We start from the raw sequence: 27,372 nt of genomic DNA on the forward strand, positions 1-27,372 counted from the left end.
AAAAAGGGGAGAAGGAAGGAGAAAGTAGTAAAAACTAGGCAAAAGCAGGATAAAGCACTCTGAAAAACAGCGAGGAAGCAGAGCGGTGCAGCATCGCAGGAGAGCTGGGTCTGGGACCATCCTGTAGATTGCGTTCCCCAGATGCTAATCTTCTTCTGTTCCATGCATCTCATCTCTGGAACAATCTTACCTCTTCCCTACTTTCCACCTCAGAATTGCTGCAGTTAAGGAAATCATTAGAAACCTGGCTCTTCACTCATTAAGCTAAGCACAGCACAGAATTAATTGAGTCTCGCTAGTTATCAGTGCTATGGCACATTTCTAGGTAGCAGTTGCGCTATACAAAATAAAAAATACAATTATAAAATACATTAATTTCCAGCTAAAAGCAGCACTTTTCATTAAGTTGAAGTGAGAAACTATCATTTACCACTGTCTATGAAAGTAAAATACCGCTTCTGAAGCTTTTCAATTGTTTAAGACATCTGCCACCCCAAAACTGAGGCAGAGACCATATCTTTAATTAGCACTTCCAGTGCTCATTATATTTACTTCAGTATATGCCTGGATGAACCAAATGGCTCATCTCTTAAAGAGCACTTTCCCTACTTGTTCCAAATCAGAAGGGCCATCATCTCGGCATTTTAAGTCTTATTAGATTATATTTCCTATGTCAGTTTGGAAAGGAAACAAGCATAACTGAATACAATGTTATGCTGGAGAAATGTCAAATTTCCCTTTTATCATTTATGTAAAATATACCAGCATCACTTTATTTTGCATACCTATAGAGTAATATGTTCATACAGCACACACAGGCAAACCTAAACATAACACAAATCACAAGACCTCAAAACAACAGTCCAACAAATCAAACACATACAACACAAACACACTCAGAACAAAGGCAGAATATCAACAAAAGCCACATAAATGGAAGGCACTGACTAGATACACAAACAAGTGACTCTTTTAAACACAGATCAGAGGCAGAACAAGATCACTTCCACAGAATGCACATACTCATGCAGAAAATGTATTATATCAAACATATATTCAAATATGACACACACATGCACAGGGTAAACAATCCATACAGAAACAGACAGAGAGCACACAGCTCACATAAAATGCAAGCTACACACACACACAAATATGTGAAACACACAGCAGGAGCAGAACCAGAAACACATCCTATATATAAGCGAGCACACCATTTTATATGAGAATTTATACAAACATCACACCCACACATGCACACAACCAAAGAGAATGCAAACACAGACATATACATAAAGAACACAACTGACAATCCAAGCACAAACATACACACTGTTTGGCAAAGCACAATAAATGCTTGCTGTGCACAAAAACAGAACACACACAGTTTGAAAAGAAATACACACACCTTCTCCATGTGCACAAAAGACCCATACATTGCACATAGAAACTACATATCATAAACATTCACTCTAAGAGAAACGAATGCACATAATCATAAACATTCACTCTAAGAGAAACGAATGCACATAAATAACACACAGCACCAGCACAAAAGGTTTCTTCGGTCAGCTCCTCTTTGACTCTGGCTGCTCGTGTTCCGTTAACATATGGGCTTGTGGGAATGACAGAGGCCCTTCCCTAACAGTGCGTGCCATTATGTATGCCATTCGTGTACCTCCCGCCGGATATGGCAGAGGATAGCACAGCACAGGATACAGTTTCCCTTAACTCTCTCAGATATTTTGGTTCCCGGAAAGAGAAACCGAAGTGCAAAGGATGCTGGGATTTAGAAGAGGCCGTGTAGCAGCCCGCCACCAGCGCATGTTTGATGATGTCAGTGGTTGAAAGTGCAGATCGTAATGATTCCGCCAATATTTATGATAGAGGTGTGTTTATCTCAGTGACATTGGAAATGGATATTGGAAGAAGAAGGAGTTTGAACATAATATTTTATCACATCGGTTTCATAGAAAACATGAAGGATAGATCTAATAGACATTTTTGCCCTAATGCACACAAACATAATTTCTGGTAAAGTAGGTACAGTATGTATCACCTGCAGAGGTCAAAGTGTATTAAAAAAATAAAACTGTAATGCCCATATGGGAGGAGGGGCCATCACACGCTGTACCATGTGATCGCCAACCAAAATGTTCCGCAATGCCCATATGGGAGGAGGGGCCATGACACGCCGTACAGTGCGATGGCCAACCAAAATGTTCTCTTAGTGAATTTGCTGGGGAGGGAGCTAACTGAAAGCCCAGAGACGACATACAACAGGTCTTGCAGACAGCGCAAGCGCTGTTGAGGCTCGACCTAAAAAGAGAATGAATCTCATGTTTGCTGCTTACCCTTTCTATTTTATTCTTTTAGGCATAACTGATGAATACATGTCCGATGAACAAATCACATCCAGGTCCCAGTTTCCAGAGAGCTGGTTCTGGGAAGAAGTGCAGCTGGGGGAACTTCCGGATAACGATGGGTAAGACTGCTCTGTTATTTAGAAGCCATCAACTAATCAGCAATACATGTTATGTTATGTTATGTTATACGAGACTTATAACGTGCTCAATTACTCCTGAGTATCCTGGCGCGATATATGGACTGCACACAAGCAGAAGGAGAAAGATTAGAAAGCCTGATTGAAAAGATGATTTTTAAGAAGTTTCTTAAAACAACGGAAGTCCTGGGTGTGGCGCATCACCTGCAAATGGGAGCTCGCAGTTTCAGGCGGTTACAGTGGGATCTGCATGCTGCAAGTCACTTCCGTTGATAGCCCAGAAGCACAGAAAGGGCTGACACTTACTGCGAATTGATATTTATTTTTATTTGCCACATACTGTATATGACGCTAGCAGCCCGTTCCGACGCTGTCCGGGTATGAATTGCTGCCGGCCAGTAGTATATTGTTTTGTAGGATTTCGTTTAGATAGCATTTCTTATCTTTGACAGGCCTCTGAAACGCTCCGATTCACATTGCACTGCTGATGCACTTAAGAGTGCGCGTTCAGTAGTGTGTGAACTCGAGTTTCCCTACTTTATTTTTCCTTGCAGTATTATATAGCGCTAACTCGACACCATGGTATGAGCACAATTTACTTTAAAGACGAACACATTTATTTGTGGTAGGCACGGGGAGACAAAGCGATTTGCCTGGAATCACAGGATGTTGAGCTGATGCTGAGATTCGAACGTAGCTCCCCAGCTCTAAAGTTTGCCATTCTAGAACTTGTGGCGGGAGGAGTGTCTAAAAGTGTATGTCGGTGCTGGCCATCAATGAGAGAGACCTGTGCATTTTTCAAATGGGTGGTGAAAAAATATGAGTATGTGGCTGGAGATGTGGGCCGCTGTGCCACCAATGTACTTACCGGGGGAGGGTAAACACCCATTAATCCGCAACTTTCTTTCCGCGTACCATCACTCCGCATACTTTCATTACGAAAGTACCATGACTCCGCAATGCCATTATAACGCATGGCATTACATTTTATATGCTTTTACCATGCATACATTTACAACGAAATTCATTGTAAATGCATGAATGGTAAAAGCATATTTTTTTAATGTTTGGATAAGGTAAGTATGGGTATAGGGGTATATGTTTTGGGGTACTGAGGTATATGTTTTGGGGTGTTTGGGTATTTTAAGGGTTCAAATATAGTATTGGGTTATGGGGTACAGGGGTGATTTTAGGCATAAGTATGGGTTTTGGGGTACAGGGGTATTTTTAGGGTTCCGGGCAAGGTTTGTGTTTTTGGGTATAGGGGTATTTTTAGGGTTATGGGGTAGGTTTGGGTTTTGGGGTACAGGGTTATTTTACGGGTTCAGGGCTAGGATTGGGTTTTGGGGTACAGGGGTATTTTAGGGTTCAGGGGTAGGTTTGGGTTTTGGGGTACAGTGGTATTTTTAGGGTTCAGGGGTAGGTTTGGGTTTTGAGGTACAGGGGTATTTATAGGGTTCAGGGGTAGGTTTGGGTTTTGGGGTACAGGGGTATTTTTAGGGTTTAGGGATAGGTTTGGGTTTTGGGGTACAGGGTATATTTATATAATTAAGATGGGTTAGTGTGGCTCAAGTGGTTGGAGCGGCAGACCCTGATGCAGAGGTCTGGCCCGGACGAGGGTTCAATTCCCCGCCTCGGCGGGTCTTGGGCTCAAAATTTCCCCGGACCTTACAATTCTCGCCTCGGTGCCTATTCCAATCATGGAGTCCCACTCTGTAACTCTGGGCAATAGCTTGCTTAATCTCCACAACGGCCCCTCGCAGCGGGATGCCTGGCTTTCACCTTGGGGATGCCCAGTAATGGGTAACCTCGCAGGGGAATACCAGGACGGGTTCCCCAAGCAAGCGCTGGGACGCTTTCGGGCAGCCATGCGCTCTACAAATCAAATTTCATTCATTCATTCATTCATTTAAGGGTGTTGGGGTATTTTAAGGTGTAAGGGTGGGTTATGATTATAGGGTGCAGGGGTATTTAAAGGGAGCAGGGTGGGATTAGCACACGATATGAGACATGGCATGAAGGGCGGAATGTACCAAACGCCCCCAGTGTTTGTCACGCCCCCAGCACACGCCCACAGCACACCGCAGACACGCCCACAAGGGACTACTTTGCTGGCACGGTTCTTTTACCTTTTAAATGTATATGGTGGGCGTCTGCATAGCCCATGTCCTTCTGCTGCAACTGCCCTTTTCAACGCTGTATTGGGTGTTGTGATTGGTGCTGTGGTTCCTGAGATTACCCGCCTCAAAGGTTTGGGCTCTCTCTTTATTATATTAGTATGGATTTTCATTGGAATGACCCACATATCAACCTCCTTTTCTGCTTCTCGAAATCCAATTTTCCTGCAAGATTTCTTTCAAAATAATGTCTTTTTTAACTTTCAACCACCATCGGGATGAGTAGCATATTGCTGTATCCTGCACAAAAGAGTCAATTAACAATCTGCAGGGGGACATGAATACATAAGGCATGTCCGCTATAGCATCTGCCCCAGCTTACCAAATCACTTGTTTCCTTCCATTACATCAATACAATTTCCAACTGTCCTTCATCTCCCCCATCTACTCATCGTTTTTGAGTAGTATTACTGCCTTAACAAACATTTGGAGTTTAGTACATTTAAATAGCATATCTCTTCAGTGAATTCCCAACAATATTTGCAAAAATTGTAAAAATTAGAAACGTTGCAGGATCATAATCTCAAATCTAGATTCTAATTTATTGTCAGCAATCACTGTTTCTATTCTAGATTAAATGGCCCAATGTATCTATACTACTATTATAAAGAGAGAACTTGCACCTTTGGGCAAGGTAATCTCGGGAACCACAGCGCCAATCTACACACCCAAGACATCTTAGAAAACCTCAGGGCAAGCAGAAGGACATAGGCTACATTAAAATAAAAATAAAACGTTGTTTAAAATATTAATAAATTTAAAAAAGTAGTCCCTTGCAACTAGCGGCGGCCGCGACGTCTGCGTGAGGGGAGGAGCGGAGAGCAGACGACATGAGCGACGTCTGCGTGAGGGGAGGAGCGGCGTTCACCAGAACCAGGAAGAGCGGAGGACAACAGCGCCGGTAGGAGCTGCGGAGCGGCGAGAACCGGATGAGCAGTGGCAGCGCGGGGAGGAGCGGCGGGAAGCGGAGGAGCAGTGAGAGGTACGTGGCTGGAGATGTTGCTGGGGCGGGAGGCGGGAGGGAGTCGGCGGGTGCACCGCGCGGGCTGCATCGGATGTTGCTGGAGTCCGGGCGGGAGGCGAGGCGGGGCGGGCGGGGGGGGTCAGGAGGGAGTCGGCGGGTGCACCTCTCAACATGCTGCCCCAGCCACCTTCTGCCCCGGGGTAAAAATGCAGCCCCCAGCCCCCTTCTGCCCCAGGCAACGCTGGGGCGGGCTGCTAGTAATAGAATATAGAAATCCCTGGCTATCATAACTGAAAGTTTCAATTATATTAAGGATTTGGAGGTGAGGATTATACTTTCTTTCTTCCTTTATTTTTCTCCAGTGGCCATGTAAACCAATGAACTATCCTTTATATGAGTAGTAGGGAAAAGTACAGGCAAGCAAACAACCAATAATAGCTATCATTGCCCATAACCTACGCTGCATTATTCACTTCTACTACTCTTGTTTGTAAGTATCTTTGTCTATAACAAAAAACAGAATTATTACCACATGGCAAACTATTCTCACTTAAGAGTTATAACAACATTATACAATATAACAGTCAATACACATCTATAAGAATAATTTCTCAGAAAACTTCATTTCCAGAAAAATACTGTATCAACTTCCATTTTTTCATATATCGGAAACATCTCACTTACTCTGTAGGCTTATTTCCAACTGTCACCCCTCATTCCCCCCATTCGAATAGGGTATACCAATTAGTCCCGGGGGCCAGGAACAATCCTCGCCTCATAGTCCTTAATATAATTGAATATTTACTTTAAGATAGCTAAGACATCTTTATATTCTATGTCAGGACTGGAGGTGAGGATTATGTTAGTTTAAAGGTTATTGACTGCTAAGGTAGCCATATAAAGGACTGCTTTGAAACAGAACTTTTTGAAGGTTGACTCTGAAGGCCAGTCTGCTGCATTCATAATATCCTCTGATTTTGCATGAGAGGCGTGGCCAAGTCGCCAACGCATTTCCCTAGCGTCCACACGGCGGCCCTTGACATCGGCAATAACAACAGCCCTAAATCCACGGAACACTGCAGAAAATGCCACAATAACTGGAGTAACCCATAGGAGCCCCCGATGAGCCCTTAAAAGTGAACAAGGAATTGCTCCAGACAACGGGAGGAGCTCCAGTGGGGTCCGGGCTACGGTCTCAAAATGACAGCGCCCCTCAAGCCCAGAGCGCTCCCGGCGGCTGGAGACAGAGCAGAGGCTCGAACCGTTGACCGCCAACCCATGGGCGCTGCAGTGATCAGATGGTGTTGACGAGAAATCCCTGAACAGCGGAGTGTGACCGGATGGGACAGGTGAGAGCGCTGCTCACGGTAAGCCAAATCCCCAAACGCAGACGCGAGTGCTCACAGGCCCCCCAGAAAGCGACTCTCGCGCGCAGGAGACCAGACCGAGGGGGTTCAGCCACTACGCCCAGGGGGAAAAACATATCACATCACAGCAAAAGCGGGCCCCAGCAAAGCACCCTCCTGTGGCACGGTGCCGGGTCTCAAGGCGCCCGGAGGGCCAAGATAACGGTTGGGTTCTAGCGGGTGAACCAACACTCAGAACCTCTGTGGTCCACTGTGCAAGAGCAGCTAGGGGCCCCCGAAGGAGGGAACTGGAACATCATACAGGCCTCACAAGAGCGGATCCCAACGACATGGATTCCCAACACCACTACATAGAGAAACTGGAACGGCGACCCCCCCCTGCTCGGCCCCGGACCTGTGGTTTGCAGCGGGAGGCAGGGTCACATCGGTGGCCCGGATTGCCGGGGCGGGACCCCTCAGGCATGGCACCGGAGACACTTGGAGCCGCCTAATGCGGGGACTGAGGAGCGGCTGAATAAGGCACGGATCAGAGGGACTCTACACTGCAACACTCCAAAGTGACGCCCACGGCTCCCCTTGGGCCTCTCAGGGCACGAACACACCATTGCTGCAGGAAGACGCTCCGGGTGGCGGCGGGATTGAAGATGCTGGCGGTCGGTCTGCCGCTGAGCCCTGACTCATTGCGGTAACTAAATTGGACCCCTCAGCTATTGAACCCGGGTGGGAATAGCTGGCCACGTCCCTCCAGCTAGAAAAATCCCAGAGTGCAACCACTGAGAAGCAAGGTCGCGGGTGGCAAACCGGTGAAAGCAGACAGGGGGAGCATCCCTACCCCATTATGTTGAGACCTCTCTCTTCTCCTCCCCCCGATTACTGTCAGAGCTGGAGGCACTGAAATAAGAAGAGGCACACAGGGAAGATCAGACTCTCCTAGTCGCATCTCGGGGACATGTTCAACTGACAGAGACACTACCGATCCGATCGGTGTGGGCTCTGTGCAGGACAACAGGTACTCCACACCAGTGACTGGGCAGATACTGAGAGGACTCGCCGGGATGAGGGGAGGGGTCGAGGCACAGCAAAGCACAGGCCACAACTGACCGCAGGTCACCGGGTACATAGAGGAAGAGCAAGTGCCCATCAGTGAACATCGGCGAGGTACGCGACCGGCATGGGGCGTCAGCGCGCAACGGGCACATCACAGGCCCAAGGGCCCCTAAGAACTGCCTCCCCGGACCCCAAAAACGTGCAATCAGGTATATTGCAACGTGGAGCGAGACGTTCACGCCAGCGGGGGAGCTGACCCATTCTTTTCCATAGAGAGAGCACACTGGGTCTTGGCCCGCAGGCCACCATCAGGATCACTGCCCCGACCATTCCTCTTAAAACGGCTACATTACCAAGATAGAGACACTATTCTCCGAGCAGCAAGACAACAGGAGGACGAACAAGTCATGCTATTCCCAGACTACTCACGAGCCACCTTCCTAGAAGTTAAGCGCATCCTGCACCAAAATAATGTACAATATGCTCTGCTGTTTCCAGCCCGTCTCAAAATTATTCATGAGGGAACCACTCACTTTTTTTCAGACCCTCCAGAGGCTAGTGCCTGGGTGGAACAGTGGTTATAAAACCTGGAAAAACCCAAGAGCGTGCAGACCCATCGACTGTTAGGCCGCCAGAGACGACAACACAAGAAAGTCATCCTTACACAACTGAGTCCACGATCAGAATTACCAAATAGGAACTCTCCAGATCTCGAACAAATCATGGCAAAATGCCAGAGGACACTGCAAGCGGCCACAGAGATGAGACTGACGGAGGAAAGTTCGGACAGAGAGAGAGGTTGACACATGTTCACCTCGGATGAAGAAGGCAGCTACACAAACTCTCCCCATGATAGCTCGATAACACCCCCAATAGTAACCCCCCAAACAGCAGACACATTGATCTGATGCCCCCAATGCGGCACGACGAACACCGAAGAAGGCATTCTCCGAGACCTCAATGCCCATAAAAGGGGACATTGCTCAGCAGCAAAGAGGCGCTTATGTAAAAGGTCCTAAACAAGGAGCATTTGAGGACTTAACACTGATTTGACCCGCAGCGGGTAGCAGAGAGAGGAAAAGACACCCTCGGGCGCAACTAACACTCAGTCAACGGGCAGGCAGCCGCAGCGGTAGAGGCTGGCGGAGACAGACGATCACTTCCCCCAAGCAATGAACTAAAGTTAGCACCTGAAGTGTAGTTTGGATGTATCGCCTTGAGTGATAGGTCCCCTCAGTTGGGAACGTTTCCCATTGGTTCACCTTAATTTCCCCCTCCTTCACATTCCCCCAGTACTCCCAGGGGAGCATATGTACAGAAATGGAAAATATAGTACACACACAAGTGGCAGGCAGTTTGACAGGGGAGGAGCACAGGAGACGGATGGGGCACTATGCCAGGAGAAGCACCACCTAGACACTAGGCAAAATGGCGACCAAGATCCCTAACACAGATTTAAAAGTCATTACATTAAATATCAGGGGCATGCACCCAGCAAACAAATGATACACAATCTACGCACATATTAAAAGGCAGCAAGCGCAGATAGCTCTCCTACAGGAGACACAGCTGAAAGTGATAGAGGTGGATCAACTACGTAAAAAATGGCAGGGTATTATTTGTGCCACGACATACTTTTTATTTGCCAGGCGTGCCCTGATTGAATTAGCCCCGGGATACCCTTCAGGGAGCAATCACGAGTAATAGGCAAAGAAGGCTGATACTCCATGATAGCAGGATAACTGGAAGGTAGATCATTACGGTTTGGAAGCATACATGCCCCCAATGTGGAGTAGAATCAATATTGGAACCGCCTTACTGGAGTGCTGGCACAATAGACATCAATACCATGGCTGTTGAGGGGGGGGGATTATACTGTACCGTAGACATCTGTCTAGATAGGTCTCACCCCCCTTCGACACAATCCCCTACACCGAAACAGACAGAACAATTTAGAAATGATGTGTGCCACTGGACACTAGTAGACGCCTGGTGAGAGAAGAATCCAAACATTAAATTATACTCCTTTTACTCAGCCCCACATAAGTTACAGGTGAGGCTAGATATATTCCTCTGCTGCAATACTCCCCCAAATACAACACACTGAATACCTAGGAAGAGTCTTGTCGGACCATGACACACACACAGTGATCCTTAGATGGCGACCACCCCACCCGTACCTACATGGAAGCTACCACAGGAGTGCCTCACTGATCAGGCATTCTGCCACACACATGGGGACCACATTCAGAAACACTTTGCACTAAATGCCGGCACAGTGACACATCTAGACTAATAGAATGGGATGCGTTTAAGGTCGATGCCAGGGGACACTGCATCCAACAAATAGTAGGGGTGCGTAAAACACTAGAGCATTCATTGCAAAATACGGAAACCAAATTGGTGGGCTTAACAAAAAGCATGGACAAAGGGGAAGCTACCCCAGAGCAAGTGGTAGAAACCAAGACATCCCATGCAGAGGCAATAAGAGACCTTCGTAAATATAACTTCAGGGTTTACGCCGCCAAGATGCATCAAGAGGAAAATAGGGCGGGAACACTCCTGGCCTGGCACGCTAAACAAGACACAGACACCAAACTAAGGGTGGGCGTAAAATTCATTTCGCGGGCGAATTTGCGGATTTTCTGCGATTTCGCGATCCGCGAATCTTGCGAAATCGCGGTAAAATCCGCGAATCAGCGGGGACGAATTTTCAGCCAAGCAAGAGTTACAGCAGCAGGTGCAAAAGTTGAACCTAATTTCTTTGTAACCTTTTGCAAAAGGGTTACAAACAAATTAACTTCAACTTGGACACCTGCTGCTAATTGCTTCCTGGCGCCTCGTTGCATACTTGCAACTATTCTCTGACCCTGCTCTGACCCTTGAAGCAGGGTCAGAGAATAGTTACAAGTAGGCAACGAGGCACCTGTCCAAGGAATTAAACCTCATCCGGAAGCACTTACAGATATAAAAAACAGGAAGAAGAGAGAGGATGGCAAATACACCCATTTTGAGTTGTCAGGAGGGGTTAAACTAAAAGAGACCTTTACAGCACAATTTTCATATACATTTTGCTAAAAATAAAAAGCTGTATGTTCTGTAGGGGCAACTCAGGAATCTGGCCCTTCAGAGATCCGGCCTCTCTTTCTTTCTCTCGTTCTCTCTCTCCCTCTCTCTTTCCCTCTCTTTATCTATCTATCTGTCTATCTATCTATCTATCTATCTATCTATCTATCTATCTATCTATCTATCTATCTATCTATCTATCTATCTATCTATCTATCTATCTATCTATCTATCTATCTATCTATCTATCTATCTATCTATCTATCTATCTATCTATCTATCTATCTATTCTCTCTCCCACCTATAAACGACTGCATGGGTAACTTCGCTATGCAAGCGGCTCGCGAAGATGCAAAAATCCCCGCAAACACGCAAAAAACTCCGCGAACACGTAAAAAAAAACAAAAATCCGCAAATTCGCACAAATTCGCGAATTTTGCGGATCGCAAATTCGCAACTCCGCAAATTCGCGGATCGCGAATTCGCAAAATTCGTGCATGCTTACACCAAACCAATCACCGAATTGATAGCTGCGACAGGCACCTCTAAACAGTCACAAGTAGATATATTGCACATCTTTCAGGACTATTACACGGGGATCTATCGGGCCCCGATGCCTACACCACGACACGTGCTGATCCAGTTCCTCCATTTACTACCTCTACCTAGCATCCCATCCGCGGACAGGCAGGTGTTGGAGTCAAAGATTAAACCTCCGGAAGTAACCCACGCAATCAAACGCACTGGCACTACATAAAGCGCCGGGTATGGATGGCTTTCCCCTTGAATACTATAGCACCTTCTCAGTCAAGTTGACCCCTCGGATTGTATTCATGTACGAAGACGTGCTGAAAAGAGGCAAACTTCCGGGCTCGCTCAGGGAATCTACCCTGGTGACAATTCTCAAGCCACATAGAGAACCTAAGCTCCCGTCCTCATATAGGCCAATAACTTTGCTCAATGCAGACTGTAAAATACTAGTAAAATATTAGCGGATCGGTATATCCAAATTCTTCCACAACTGATCCACCCGAACCAAATTGGTTTTCTCCCAGGGCATAACGTTTCACAGAATATACACAGGTTCTTCCATATAAAGGACAGAGCAAAAGATCAATTCCCATGAGCAGCGTGCCTGATCCTGGACCTTGAAAAGGCCTTTGATACACTGCTATGGCCATACCTATTCACCGTCCTCTGTAAAATACGCGTCGGACCGACCCTACTGGCGTACACACAACTCCTCTATTAGGGCCTCACATCTACGATGAGAATAGGGAAGTACATCTCTGCCCCATTTCCGGTGTAGCGAGGGACCAGGCAGGGGTGCCCTCTGTCCCCCCTCCTGTTTGCTCTGGTGGTCGAGCCCCTGGCCATAGGCTTGTGTCAGGGGGGCAAGACATGGGGTATCCCAATAGCAGACACGGTACACTGCGTATCACTATATGTAGATGACCTTCTGATTTATGTTCGGGATGTCACGAGCAACCTTACACCGATATGGACAATATTACAAGACTTCGCAGAGGCCTCCAGACTTAAAGTCAATTGGGACAAATCCACCATCTTTCCACTTAGCCCTCACTTAGCTCCCTTAGCCATATCAATAGGAACCCAGAGACTGTTCTGGAGTGTTACGGCACCCCGGTACCTGGGGGTGAGATTCTATTACTCACCCGAGGACATCTATGAGGGGAACCATCGCCAGACATTAGTGGGATTCTGTGCGGCAGTCACCATCTCGAAGACCCTACCCCTGGCCCCCATTGGGCGCATAGTCATAGCAAAAATGATTACTTTACTCCTTCACTAATCTCCCTGTAATACCACCACGCTCCTTTTTTGGGAGCTAGATACGTTACTCACAACATTAATATGGGAGGGTGGTAGACACCGGGTAGCCCTAAACACACTGTACTTACCCACAACTCAGGGGGGACTGGAAGCTCCTTCCTCCGAAGCATGCTTTTGGCAGCTCAACTTCAGTGGTTGTCCCTTTGGACAGCTGAAGGCCACATAGGTGGCACATAGGTGGAGAGAGTCTTGCCGGTGGCAGTGGCAGGCTCTATCCGCTCGCGCTCTGTGCTTTAAACGTGACACTCTGCTTATGATAAGTCTACTGCGGTGATTTTAAACTTTTAGCGTTCAGGCCAATTTTAAAAACATTATTGTGCTGATGTAATTTTGCTGTGTTACTCACTTGCCTGCCGTCTCCCGCCCCGGTCCGCCGCGTCCACCTCTGGGCGTTTGCTGCGGAGGGCGAGGAGGAGCCTACCACTTCCGGGCTCGGGCGGCCAAGTCAGCGGTCTAGTTGCGCTGTAGGAGGCGTGGGTATTTATTCTGCAGCCTCTCACAGGCGCGCTGTGGAGAGAGTCTTGCCGGTGGCAGTGGCAGGCTCTATCCGCTTGCGCTCTGTGCTTTAAACGTGACACTCTGCTTATGATAAGTCTACTGCGGTGATTTTAAACTTTTAGCGTTCAGGCCAATTTTTAAAACATTATTGTGCTGATGTAATTTTGCTGTGTTACTCACTTGCCTGCCGTCTCCCGCCCCGGTCCGCCGCGTCCACCTCTGGGCGTTTGCTGCGGAGGGCGAGGAGGAGCCTACCACTTCCGGGCTCGGGCGGCCAAGTCAGCGGTCTAGTTGCGCTGTAGGAGGCGTGGGTATTTATTCTGCAGCCTCTCACAGGCGCGCTGTGGAGAGAGTCTTGCCGGTGGCAGTGGCAGGCTCTATCCACTCGCGCTCTGTGCTTTAAACGTGACACTCTGCTTATGATAAGTCTACTGCGGTGATTTTAAACTTTTAGCGTTCAGGCCAATTTTTAAAACATTATTGTGCTGATGTAATTTTGCTGTGTTACTCACTTGCCTGCCGTCTCCCGCCCCGGTCCGCCGCGTCCACCTCTGGGCGTTTGCTGCGGAGGGCGAGGAGGAGCCTACCACTTCCGGGCTCGGGCGGCCAAGTCAGCGGTCTAGTTGCCCCTACGCCCTATAAATGTGTGTAGGTCTGCGTCCGCGCAGCGGACGCGTGCAGCGGGCGCGCCGGAAGCGCGCCGAAGTCGAGCCAAAGTCCAGCCCGTCTGCGCCCGTCCGCGTCAGGACGGGGCACGGGGCTAGGGACTCTGGACTCTTATCACCACTCACTGTGCGCTATGACAGAGAGGAGCTGCTTGCTCTGCGTCCTGCGTCCTCCCGCAGTTGCATGCACTCCATGGAGGTGCTATCATTACATGCTTGCCCTCTATGCACCTTTAAACCCCTCAATCCAGTGCGGGCAGTGCCTGCTAATAGACAAGCCAAGGCAGGATTCATTAACTGCCGCTCTCTCGGTGGTCACAGTCTTCAAATCTACCATCTACTCGAAGACGAGAAATTTGACATACTGTTCTGTACCGAGACGTGGCTGGGTGAACTCTCTGATCCTGACATCATAGAGGCTTTGCCCCCTGGCTATTCCCTTGCTAGACTTGACAGGAAGGATGGCAGGGGGGGGGGTATTGCCATTGCTACTAGAGCTGCAATACAATGTACCCTACTGCCTCTGAATATTGACCATTGTGAGGCTGGTGTTTTTACGATAAATATGGGACCTCAAACCTCCCTCTCTGGCATCCTTGTATACAGACCTCCGGGCAGGATGCATGATTTTATTGCCAACCTGTTGGAGGCCACTGCTCACCATGCGATCAGGAAAAAGAGCTTCCTTGTGCTTGGCGATCTAAATGCCCACTTTGACGACCCTTTAGACAGGGAGGCGAGCGACATTAGGTCTGCACTTCATTTTTTACAGCTTGATCTTATAAACCACGACCCCACTCACAGACTAGGGCATCTCCTGGATCCCATCTTTGGTAACCCTTCTAGAGCACAATCCTCCACACCGATCCCAGTCCCTTGGTCCGATCATTTTGTCATTCCTTTTGTCATTCAGTCTTCCGAAGATGTCTCTAAGAAAGACTCTATACAGCGGTACCCGCGGCGTAAATGGAAATCCTTCTCTCAGGCTACCTTCAATGAACATCTCACAATGGGGGGCCCGTTAGGAGGGACGGACTGCGATACTGCTTACAGTCACCTTCAATCCCGCATTTTAGACGCCCTTGATAAGACTGCTCCCTTTCGTAATGGCAGCAATCCAAAAAACATGAGGAAAACCTCTCCATGGTATACTCCTGAACTCCAAACGCTCAAATCCTCCTGTAAAAGACTGGAGCGTGCATGGCGTGTTAACTTCTGCCCTATGATTAAAACAAAATATAAAACAATGCAGAAGCAATACTATAGAGAAGTTCGTATCTCTAAAGCCGCCCACTATAAACAGCGGATTGATGCGGCAGAGAACTCCTCGAAGGAGCTTTTTAAAATCTTCAAGGAGATTTCTGTTCTCTCGACTGATAACAGGTCCTCCAATGACTCGGTAGACACATGCAATCGGATTGCGAGATACTTCTCGGGAAAGATCTCGGACATCTATGCTAGTTTCTCGGGAAACCTCACCGCCACCTATGACCCCTTGGAAAACACTAAGGCCGTACCCACGGAGTTATGTCTCCACAGCTTCCTGGTTCCTTCACCTGATATATTGGTAAAGGTTTGCCAAAGTGTCAAATCGGGCTCTCCTCGAGATCCTGCCCCTCCTAAAGTTCTGACTGCTGGTTTGGAAGTACTCGAGCCCCACTTCAGGCACATCATTCAACTCTCGTTCTCGTCTGCCTCTCTCCCGAGTGACTGGAAGAAGGCGATAGTGCTGCCTATAAAAAAGAAACCTAATGTTAGTCAGGACACTCTAGAGAACCTAAGACCCATCTCCCTCCTGCCCTTCCTCGCTAAAGTGACTGAAAAACTAGCTAATATACAGCTTATGGAGCACTTAGAGGCAACTAAAGCTCTTCACAGCTCCCAATCGGGTTTTCGGAAGAACTACTCGACCGAGACGGCCCTCCTACGAGCGACCGAAACTCTGCGGATGGGTGCAGATGAAGGGCACACTATGGCTCTCATTATGCTGGACCTCAGCGCTGCGTTTGACACTGTGGCTCATCCCATCTTACTACAGTGTCTGAGCAGTGCTGGGGTCACCAAGGCAGCGTGGGGCTGGCTCAGGGCCTTCCTCTCTGACCGTAGTTTTCAGGTCCAGAGTGGCCTGTTTCTTTCTGACAGCATAGCCTTAGAACAGGGGGTGCCTCAGGGCTCTGCCCTGAGCCCCACCCTGTTCAACCTCTATATGGCTCCTTTAGCAGAGGTGGTCCAATCATACGGTATAGAATTGGTATCCTATGCCGATGATACTCAACTGCTCATTTCCCTCTCTCATGCACCCATGCTAGCAGCGACCAATTTCAAAACCTGCATGCAGGCGCTTGCTGGCTGGATGGACCGACACTGCCTGAAGCTTAACGGCTCCAAAACTGAGGTCCTAGTGATCGGGGGAAAGGATACCAGCTGGACTCAGGATTGGTGGCCCCCTTGCCTCGGCCCTACACCTATCCCTGGCAGGGAGGCAAAGAATCTGGGAGTATGGGTGGACCCGAAACTGTCTTTTGACAGCCATGTCAGCAAGGTTACAGGGAAGTGCTTTGGAATAATGAAGACCCTAAATCGCACCTTGGACCTTCTGCCCTTGGAGGCTAGAAAGACCATGACCCAAGCTTTAGTCACCTCCCGCATAGATTATGCGAATGTCCTGCTACTGGGGACCACTGAGAAAAACCTGAGGCGGCTCCAGGTGCTGCAAAATACTGCAGCCCGGTTAGTTCTCAGACTACCCAAAAGAACGCCATCTAAACCCACTCTGTCTGCCCTTCACTGGCTTCCTATAAAAAAGAGGATCCTATTTAAGGCACTCCTAATCTGCTACAGGATTACCGCTTCTATAGCTCCTGAATACTTGAAGGACTTAGCTATCCCCTATCAACCCAATAGAGCTCTTCGCTCCATGGGCATGGGCCTTCTAAAAGTTCCCCGCATTAAAAAGGCCAGAATGGGTGGCCGATCCTTCCGAGTGCTGGCAGCCAACCAATGGAACACTCTGCCCTATGAAATCAGGCAGGCCAAGTCTGAAACTGTATTTAGGAAGCTGCTAAAAACTCATTTGTTCATTCAGTAAGCCTTGCTTTCTGCCGCTCCGTCACTCTCTTCACAGCGCGGGGACACGCCAGGATGGCGTCACCAGTGCGCTTTATAAGCTCCTTTATTATTATTATTATTATATTTATTATAGGAGAGATTTTCACCGACGACGGCCGAGTACCTCTCCCAGCCATCCAGAGAATACTAATGCCAGGTACCAAACCTATTCGCACACCCCCCGTACAAGTATCAATAGCCTGTATGTGCGTGATGCAAATACATCGTATGTCAAGGGGAAAGCCCCTATTCTCCCCACTACTCCCTTTGGTAGGATTTCCCCAACAGGAGAAATATTACATGTCCGGGGCCCTCCAAGTATGGACCGATCACGCAGTGATGGAGGTCGAGTCCCTGTTTGAGGAAGGGCAGCTGATGTAACAAATGCCCTAATGATGGAATGCTATGACCTCCCACCGGGACAGTTCCTGATGCATAGACAATTATTAGATAGCAGCCGACACTACTGGGATCTTAATGCGGGGGAACCACCGACGCACCCGGTACTACACACTATCCTACGCATGGGTACGGGGAGGCACTTAGTCACCTGGTACGACAAAGCGATCCGAGAATTGATCACCACTCCCTTGCACAGGTTACAACAGAAATGGGAGGATGAGGCGGGATGGGTGTTCCATGACAGAGAATGGGAAATGGCGCTGGAGTATCCCAAAAAGGTTTCTAGGAACGCACGCTTCAAAAACATTCAATTCAATATCTTGCACCGCTCATAACTAACACCACACCGGCTCCACCGTTTTTATCCCGAGACGCATTTCGCATGCCCCAGATGCCAGACTCCTGAGGTAAATTTTGAATATATGTTTTGGGACTGTCCCACAATCCAACAGTATTGGGATAGGGTACACCAGACACTCCGAGCGGCGGTCAACCTCATGGCCATATCTACATGGGAGGCTTGCGCCTTAGGGGTCTTCGGCAGGCGTAAGACAGAAAAGGTATAGTGACGGTTTGCATCCCTAGCCATTCTCTTAGCGAAACGAGGAATAGCCATGCATTGGAGGGCCCCAGCAGGACCCCCAGAAGCAGCCGGACAGGCGCCATTAAAAAATGGGGGACTGCGGAGGAAGAAGCCCCGAGGGATGAGGAAGTGAGAGGGATATGTAAACATCCCATATCTATGGAATGGGCGCAACTACTATTTCAATTTATACAGGAGGCTACACAGGCGAAATCTCCGTTGGCCAGGCAATCTCAATCCCAAATTCCACCCCTATCCCCCATAGAACGAACAATACCCGACACGAGGCAGCCGTGTGACTCATAGGATCATTGATACACTTAGACACTACCAGACAAGCTCCCCCGCCCCAGATGGGAGGTGCCCCCCCGACCCCTCTCTCCCCCACTACAACCACCACAGCATACTAAAAGCAAATCAGAATTAGCCACGTGACTGACAGTTACCAAGATGTATTCCGACAAACCCTTCTGCAGGTTACCAAGCACAACAGCATAGCCAGTTTGACTGACAACTCCTTCCTAGAAAGGTACTTGTTACCTTGCCATGGTAAGAATAGGTTGAGTACTTGTCTCTGGGTAAGGGTCAGGAGAATGCTCTTAGCAGCTTTCAAACCGTCTTGTGTTTACCAACCGAGAGGCCCTCTACGGCATGTGACCTGCTTATATAGCAGAGCAAAAGGTGTTCACTGATCAGTAACCCAACCATTGTGACCAAGATGATTTATATTGCCAAACCTTTCCATCAGCAAAGGCCTTGGATATGAGGAATTGAGCGAGGTTTGAAAGGACGGGGATACTCCATTGTCCCCTGTAATCAGCCTTGCCATGAGATACAGTTTTTACCTAGTGATGAAGATTTACCAACAGATCCAGTGGTAAATCTAGAAGAAAGGGGAGTTGGATTGGAAAATCCTGAGATAGTCCCAGTAGAACTGGAAGCCACACTTGAGATATCCAAATCAGGGTCACCACTATCATGCCTGATTGTTGTAGGCTGACGTGGGCAGATAATATTATGAAAAATGATGGAAATGCGAAGCCCAATACCCTGTTCCAGTCCTGGAAGAAGGCATTGTTTACCGCTGCAATAGAGACCAACCTCCAGCTGAAGTATTGGGAAGTTGGTGGTAGAAGCTCGAGGTAAACAGGTCAACCGTGAAGAGACCCTAGAGTGCCGAGATCCATTTAAATACTTCTGTCTTGAACAGCCAATCAAGATGGGTGTGTAGTCCGAGAGCTCCGGAGACAACGCAGCCCTTCGCATTCATCCGTAAGCTAATCCGTCACAAAATATAACTCCGAGGGCAGTGACTGACATCCAGGACCAGGCGGCGCTGACCGGGTGAAATCCGAACCCTATACGGAGGAGAGAACCGTGATGAACAGACAGCGGCGAACTGAGGCCCAGCCCACTGCCGGGAACCGTGCACTAAAGTACCTCGAGATCCGCGGCGGCTGTAGAGGTTTACCAGGCTGCGACGGGACAGCATAACGCGGCGACCCCAGAGCTGTTGGGTCCTCCCCGACCAGAGCGTTATAGCAGTGTCCGCAAGGGGTTGGAGACTGGGAACCCCCTGAACAACACAACGAGGAGGGCAGACGCCGGAGAATCATCGGCTCCACTGCGCACGGCGGAGCGAGTCCATAGTGTACCCGGGGGAGTGCAGTGTGGCTGTCAACGCACGAAGATTGAGATCCGGCCCCCCCCCCGCCGCCGGTCCCCCTCCTCTCCCCCCCTGCCAAAGGTGAGCAGAGTGTGGCACTTACGGTGAGGTCACAGTGGGCGGCACAGGGGTGACCAAAAACTGGGGGCCGGTGAAGGAGAGGTGTAGAAGTGGACACAAGATGGCGGGGCGGAGAGCACCCCGAGGCAGGGGTTGTGAGTGAAGTAGTGCGGGTAGAAGGCCCGGTGTGAACAGTAAGCACAGGAAACCAGCAACGAAAGGGACAGAGAGTACCTGAGATGTGCTGCAGGCAACAAGTGCAACAAACAACCAGCAGTAGCGATCCCAGTAGCGGTGAACATCGGGAGAGGTTCCCCACCCCCGCCCCACCCGCTAATAAAGGGTTTGCCAAGGATTGGGGTGCCCGGTGGTGGCACTGCTTGCAACACAAATGAGCAACATTACGCTATGGGGACGTCACCAGTATATAGGGGAATCAGGCCAACGCAACACCAAGATGGGCCAACATATCTCAAGGCGGACATCAGCGGCAGTCAATTATTAGGACCCATAGTGGTGTGCGGCTCATTAATCGATCTCCTCACTGAGCTGAATATAGTGGCAAAACACACAACTGACAACTGGTGCACACCAGGGAACTAGCGAATAATTATCCATGGAGAAACTGCAGAAGTAATCTCCCGACAGGACCGTCATGGCTGGAAGGGGGCCCAGAAACCAATCTTCACAGTCGAAACTGGAAAAGTATGCATTTGACAAAAATTCCCCGCCCCTGACAGAGGGTCGCTCTTCCACGGGAAAGACACCTGATGGTGATGGGACAAAGAAGGTGACACTAGAGGATATTATGAAAGCGCTATCCAGTGTTCAAACGACGGTAGGAACAATATCGATGGACATCTCACTACTGCGGGCAGACTTCCACAAAATGACTGAATGGATTAAAGAGGTAGAGATCGTTGCCAAGTCACTAGTTGAGGACACATCAGAACTGCAGACAGCAATGGCCCGCGTTCAGGCAGAGAACAAACAATTGCAAGAAAAATTGGATGATCAGGAAGGGCGCTCAAGAAGGAACAATGTATGTATCTTTGGGGTTCCCGAGACCGAGGGCACCCAAGCCATGGACCTCTACGTGGAGGAACTGATCAAGACAAGACTACAACCTAAGGGCCTGTTGAGTTTCTTCTCCGTAGAAAGAGCGCATAGGGTCCCGGGAGGCAAACCAAAACCCGGAGCTGCCCCGAGGCCAGTGCTGGCCAGGCTGTTTAATTTTAGAGACCGAGACGTGATCCTGTAGACGGCAAGGATTTCCCCACCAATCAGAATACATAATTATACGATCGCCTTTTTTCCTGACTATATGGCCGAAGTCGCCCGTCGCAGAAGAAGTTTTATGGAGGTAAAAAAGGCACTGAGAGCACAGGAACTACCCTACGCAATGTTGTTTCCAGTACGGCTCAGAGTAGTAGCTGATGGAAAAACGTGGTTTTTTGAGACGCCAGAACCAGCTTATGATTGGCTGGAAGGCTGGAGAACAGTGGAAGGCCCCCGTCGTGGAAGCAACAATCGTCAACGCCGGAAGGATGTCGATCGCCCAGGATCTCAAACATCACAACAAGAAGGTACAGACGATTCGCCAAGCGCAAGAAGTGCAGCAAATGGACATGGGTAGAGCCCCCGAGGGTCGAGTCGGACATGGACACTGGACTGAGGCGGGCCTAGGAGGGCAGGAAGGGCCGCAGTTCTCACGGACCTTTTACCCCGACAAGCAAGTACTATGGGTTGGGGATGGGTAAAGCACTCTGCTAAGTTGGGGAGGCGTTTTCTTACAATAAGGAGTTAGGTCCTGGGGCGTGGAGTTGGCTGGACCGTCAATACTTGTACACAAAAGAGATTGCCAACCTCACATTTCTTTTCTCCTCACAATTGAGGAAAACTAACCAAAATTACTCTGTAGTCTTTTTGGTATATCTACTTAATACCTTTTTACTTTTTATTTCATTATTTTTAAATATTTCTTGATTGAAAAAACACATAAACACATTTAACACTTTCAACATAAATTCACTGTACGAACAATTACATTCCACATTACATATATATACACTGTGCATTTCATATCGACTTTTTATCAACAATAAATTTGTATTCACAAAATGATCACTGATTCAGATTTAAAACCAAAGGACAAAGTAAACATTTGAGTACTTGTTGTTCAATATACAGCAACTTAATGCGTTTCAGTTTTAAATGTCATTTGATATACTGCAATTTAATGCATTCCCGCTTTAAATGCCGACGCGTTTCAAACCCAGTTCATCACTTTGTGGGTTCTCATCAGGGCTCTGTCTCTTTTGTTTATCTACAGAGTATATGCAAAGCAAAGTATATGTAAATGTTTTACATATACTCTGTAGATAAACAAAAGAGAAACGCATTAAGTTGGGGAGGCGGGCAGTTGCAGGTCCATTAAGCAGGGAGGCAGGGAGGAAGGTGGGGATAAGGAGTGAAGTTAACATTGTTTTGTTATGTAGGTCTAGAGTTGCTCTCGATAGGGTAAACACATTACATATCTGTATACTTGACGGAGGCACTGCTGTCTTAGCAGGGAGGCGATTTCGCTTCCTCCAGCGGGTCACTCATGGCAAAGGAATCGCAACTTGATCATACAGATGCGCTGACGCGGGTGGATCTGGTCGCCCCCTACGAATAATAACTTGGAATGTAAGCTAGGCGATAAAATAAAAAGAGGCCTGGTGTTACAGGCTCTTGAGTACTTGTTGTTCAATATACAGCAACTTAATGCGTTTCTCTTTTGTTTATCTACAGAGTATATGTAAAACATTTACATATACTTTGCTTTGCATATACTCTGTAGATAAACAAAAGAGACAGAGCCCTGATGAGAACCCACAAAGTGATGAACTGGGTTCTTCACCCACGGGGTTTTTAGAGGCTATGGGACTGGTAGATGTCTGGAGGTCCATGCACCCCGCAGCTTGCCAGTACACATACTACTCAGCAGTGCCCAAAAGTCTATCACGAATAGATTACTTCCTAATATCAGCTGCTAGAACACAAACCATTGACAAGATAGAAATACGGCCCAGGGGCATCTCGGATCATTCCCCAGTCTTACTAACGCTCTCTAGCAGAGAGAAATCTCGTAAGAGGCTGTATCCTATTTACCCTGCCTATCTTAGGGTTCCCAGCATTAGGAAGAAACTTAAAAACACTACTAAACATTATTTTGAGGAAAATACGACATCGGTAGACTCACCATCCGTACTATGGGAAGCTTACAAGACAGTTCTTAGGGGTCAGGCTATTGCTTCGATCACTGGGTATAAACGGGCACAACAGAGGGAATTAGTTGCATTGGAACTAAAGTTGCAGGAAGCGAACACGTCACATATGGCAGACCCCTCTCCAGAAGCGACCCAATCCCTGAATATATGTCAGCAGCAATACACGGACCATCTTAAAAATTTTACTGTTGGCAACATTACGGCGACAAAACATAAAATTTACGAGGTGGGAGATAAGGCAGGCAAACTGTTGGCTTGGCTAGACAAAAGGGGGGAAGGCTCCAGGGGAATACAGCAATTACAGACACGGGAGGGAGGGCTCCAGAAACACCCTGTAGAGATAGTACACACATTGGCGGAATATTTCAGAGAGGTCTATACACCAAGTAGGACCATATCGGAGACTGACATAGCGGACTCACTCAAACACATCGAAACACAGACGCTCGCACCTGAAGCAGCCCTGGAATTAGAAGCAGACCTGACACAGGATAAAATTGAAACAGCAATTGTTCGGTTCAATCTGGAAAAGCCCTGGGCCCCAATGGGATCCCAATAGAATAGTACAAGCTTATGAATGAGACTATTAGTACACCCCTGTTAGCAATGTATAATGACAGTTTGCAGAATGCGGTGCTCCCACTAGATCAAAGAATAGCGACAATAGTGGCGATTCCAAAACCAGGTAAACCCCCGACGGAGTGCACGTCCTAACGCCCGATATCATTACTGAATGCAGAAGCAAAAATCTTAGCTAAACTTTTAGCGAATAGGTTAATGTCCCATCTCCCAGAATTGATTCACCCGGACCAATCGGGTTTCATGGCAAATAGAAACACAGCTCTAAATATCAGGCGCGTACATGGAGTACTCGCGCGGGCTTCGAAGTTGTCGGAGCCGGCGGTGATACTATAGTTGGATGCGAAAATGGCATTCGACATGGTAAATTGGCAATATCTCTTTGCCGTGCTGACTCATATGGGTTTTGGCCCAAAATTTAAAGCTTGGATCCGATTACTGTATTCGGCGCCACTGGCTCAGATTAGGGCCAACGGCCATATATCCCACACAATAGAACTGACGAGGGGAACGCGTCAGGGGTGCCCACTGTCGCCGTTGCTGTTTGCAATAGTGCTGGAACCACTGGCGACGTTAATTAGGACAACCCCATTGTTGAAGGGAATTAACTGGGGAGGGGGATGGGAAGACCGTCTCTCACTCTATGCTGACGACATGTTAGTCTATCTGATGGACCCAGATCAGGGTATTCCAGAGCTGCTTAAATTGTGTGACACGCATGGGAAGGTATCGGGTTATATAATAAACTGGTCCAAGTCGGTACTTTACACACTGCTTGGACCAGAGCCCTCGCTCCCCGTGGAGTGCTCATTGGTGCTGGCAGGGAACGCCTTTATATACTTAGGTATCCACATTACTAAAGACACGGCAGACTTCTTTGCAAAAAATCTGGCTCCACCCCTGGAACGTTTGAAACGTGATGTCACGCACTGGGCGTCATTGCCCCTGGCACTTTTGGGGAGAGCAGCATTATACAAAATGATGGCGCTGCCAAGATTTCTCTACGCGCTTGACAACGCGCCATATCCAATTCCACCCAGGTACTTTAAGCAAATAGCAACACAAGTATCAATCCTGCTGTGGGGTGCCCGACCAGCATGTATAGCGCAGGTAAAACTGCACCGAAGTTGGTACGATGGCGGGATAGCGCTACCAAACTTACAATTATATTACTGGGCAGCGCAACTAAAAACCCTTAATCAATGGATACACGCTCCCCAAGACAATCCAGCATATAGGGCAGATAGGGTGCAGTTAGGCTCGAATAATATGCTAGCTGTGCTCTATAACAGAGGACTTGCCTCGAAATTAGAGGGGCCCACGAAACAAATGGTACTTGGCACAGGCGAAGCTGGGGTCGAAAGGGCTGATAACTAAGCTTACCCCACTTTGGGACGCCAAGGCCCTGGGGCAACTACGACGAAGTAGGGGATTTACGCAGTGGGATAACATTGGTATGTCCACAGTGGGTGACTTATGGAATAAAGGCACGGTGCTCCCATTTACCCAACTACAGCGACAATATGAATTAGGCCCGACTGAAACATACAGATACATACAAATTAGACATGCGCTGTTGACAGCCATTCCCCCAGATACAGAAGTACCGGAGGCCTCCCCATTAGAAGACCGTCTACTCACTGACTTCATGCAAAAGCGAGCAACATCGCTCACATACCAAAAACTACTTAACAACCTGCCTGACCCTACAGTAACATTGCGGGAGAAGTGGGCGACAGACATAGGAGACATGGACGACTCGGAATGGCTGAAAGCATTGGCATCTCCTAGAGAGGTGGGAGTCTCAGCCAAGCTTAGACTAGTGCAGCTCAAGATAGTACACCGCATATATTACACCAGAACTACATTATATAAGTTACAAAGAGCACAGCATCCATAATGCCTTAGAGGAAGTGGGGAGGAGGGTATCTTTCTTCACACTATGTGGAGACAGGTTTTAGTACAAACTCACAAACATTGGAACTATCCCTTCTGCCAGAACCACGCAAATGTCTCTTAAACAAATGGGACCCTAATGATCTTACATGCCATGGACAGACCTGGGTCACACTAGGTTTCATGATTGCCAAAAGAGACATAGCGCAGAAATGGGGGGCGGTGGAGCTGCCGACATTGGCAATGTGGTGAAGGAACATGGACCTCGCAATGATTACGGAACAAATAGTATATGCGAATAGAGGAAGCCCGTGTAAGTGGAACAAGATCAGGGCGGCCTGGAATAGCTTCCGGGGAGACCTGTGTTGACTGTTACTGGAATCTGTAGTGGAAAGTTCGGAAGAGGAGATGGAGGGGAAATAGGATAGTGAAACAACCGCGAGGAGCGATATAACTGTGGCCGGAAAAATGTGATAGTAATGCACTGGTAAGAGATGTGCATCCAACGATATACAATGATAGAAATGTATAATCACTGTTTACTTGGTGTCAGAACTGTCGATGAAATGTTTGATTCAATAAAAACATTAAAAAAAAAAATCCTTCTGTCTTAAGATTTCAATATCTCATATCTCGTAGATACATTGAGTGATAATCTGTTACCTATTTGGAGTTACCTAGAAGGTACTCCACCATCAGCGAAACTTGGTTTTACAGAGAGAATTACCCAAAAGTCTTGGCTCAGTTGGATAAGACTTTGTACCACTTAGGTGTTTGATGTAACGCACTATCGCCATACTGTCCATTTTTCAGAAGGACCTGGCACTAAATGATCTCTCTGGTTCAACATTGCAATACGAAAGAGACTTCAAGGAGATCCAGGCAATTTATATGTAAATGCTGCTCTTGAATACCCAATTTTCCTCTTGTAGAGAACACACCACAGTGGGTTCCCCATCCAGTCATCCTGGCATCCGACTTGATGATGAGGTGTGGATTAGAACTGAAGATTGCTCTAAGCTACCACTCTATTTCTTCTTTGACTTCTGCTGAGAGAGGCGCCTCCTGGGAGTAGGTAAGCCCCCTTTTGAGGTGGTAGGTTGTCAGACATTGAAGGGACCCGTAATGCAGGGGTCCCGGAAAGATGGGCTGTACTGAGGATGATAGAAGGCCCCATAGGTGAGCAATGTGTCACAGTGACATGGAGGTCTTCATCAGAGTATTTCACAGCTGTTGCCTGATCTTCATCCCATTCCTGATTGAGAGGCTGGTAGGCTCTGACACCAAGTCAATGATGAAGCTCAGGGACATCACTCGTTGGGATGGGACCAGCGCTGATTTTTTTCTCATTTATCACAAACCCCAGATTCTCTCAACAGGGGTACAGTTTGTTGCATTTGTTCCACTAAGGATGAGCGATTCTGATCCATCAGAAGAATGTCATCTAAGTAGACAATGAACCATACACCCCAAGCATGGAAGGCATCCATCACCAGTTGGAGAACGTTGGTGAAGCACCAAGAGGCAGATGGGAGACCAAACAGGAGGGAGGTGAACTCAACCATGTGGGATTTTCATAGAAATTGCAGGAATCTGCAATGAGGAGGGAAAATGGGAATCAAAAGGAACGTGTCTTTCAAATACATCTGTCGTAACAGATCCCAC

The 27,372-nt window shown here is 48.0% G+C and overlaps 1 protein-coding gene across 3 annotated transcripts in view; it reads left to right on the forward strand.

The window, feature by feature from the left end:
• Positions 1-27,372, forward strand: part of LOC147748685 (A.superbus venom factor 1-like) — a 1,068,833-nt gene that overhangs the window by 469,099 nt on the left and 572,362 nt on the right. For all 3 annotated transcript variants that reach the window (XM_086963563.1, XM_086963565.1, XM_086963569.1), the window contains exon 18: positions 2,377-2,485. In XM_086963563.1, the coding sequence (XP_086819689.1) occupies positions 2,377-2,485 (109 nt within the window). The remainder of the gene's footprint in view (positions 1-2,376; positions 2,486-27,372) is intronic.

This window comes from Lissotriton vulgaris, chromosome 1_1 (genome assembly GCF_964263255.1).
Source record: "Lissotriton vulgaris chromosome 1_1, aLisVul1.2, whole genome shotgun sequence".
Taxonomy (NCBI): Eukaryota; Metazoa; Chordata; class Amphibia; order Caudata; family Salamandridae; genus Lissotriton; species Lissotriton vulgaris.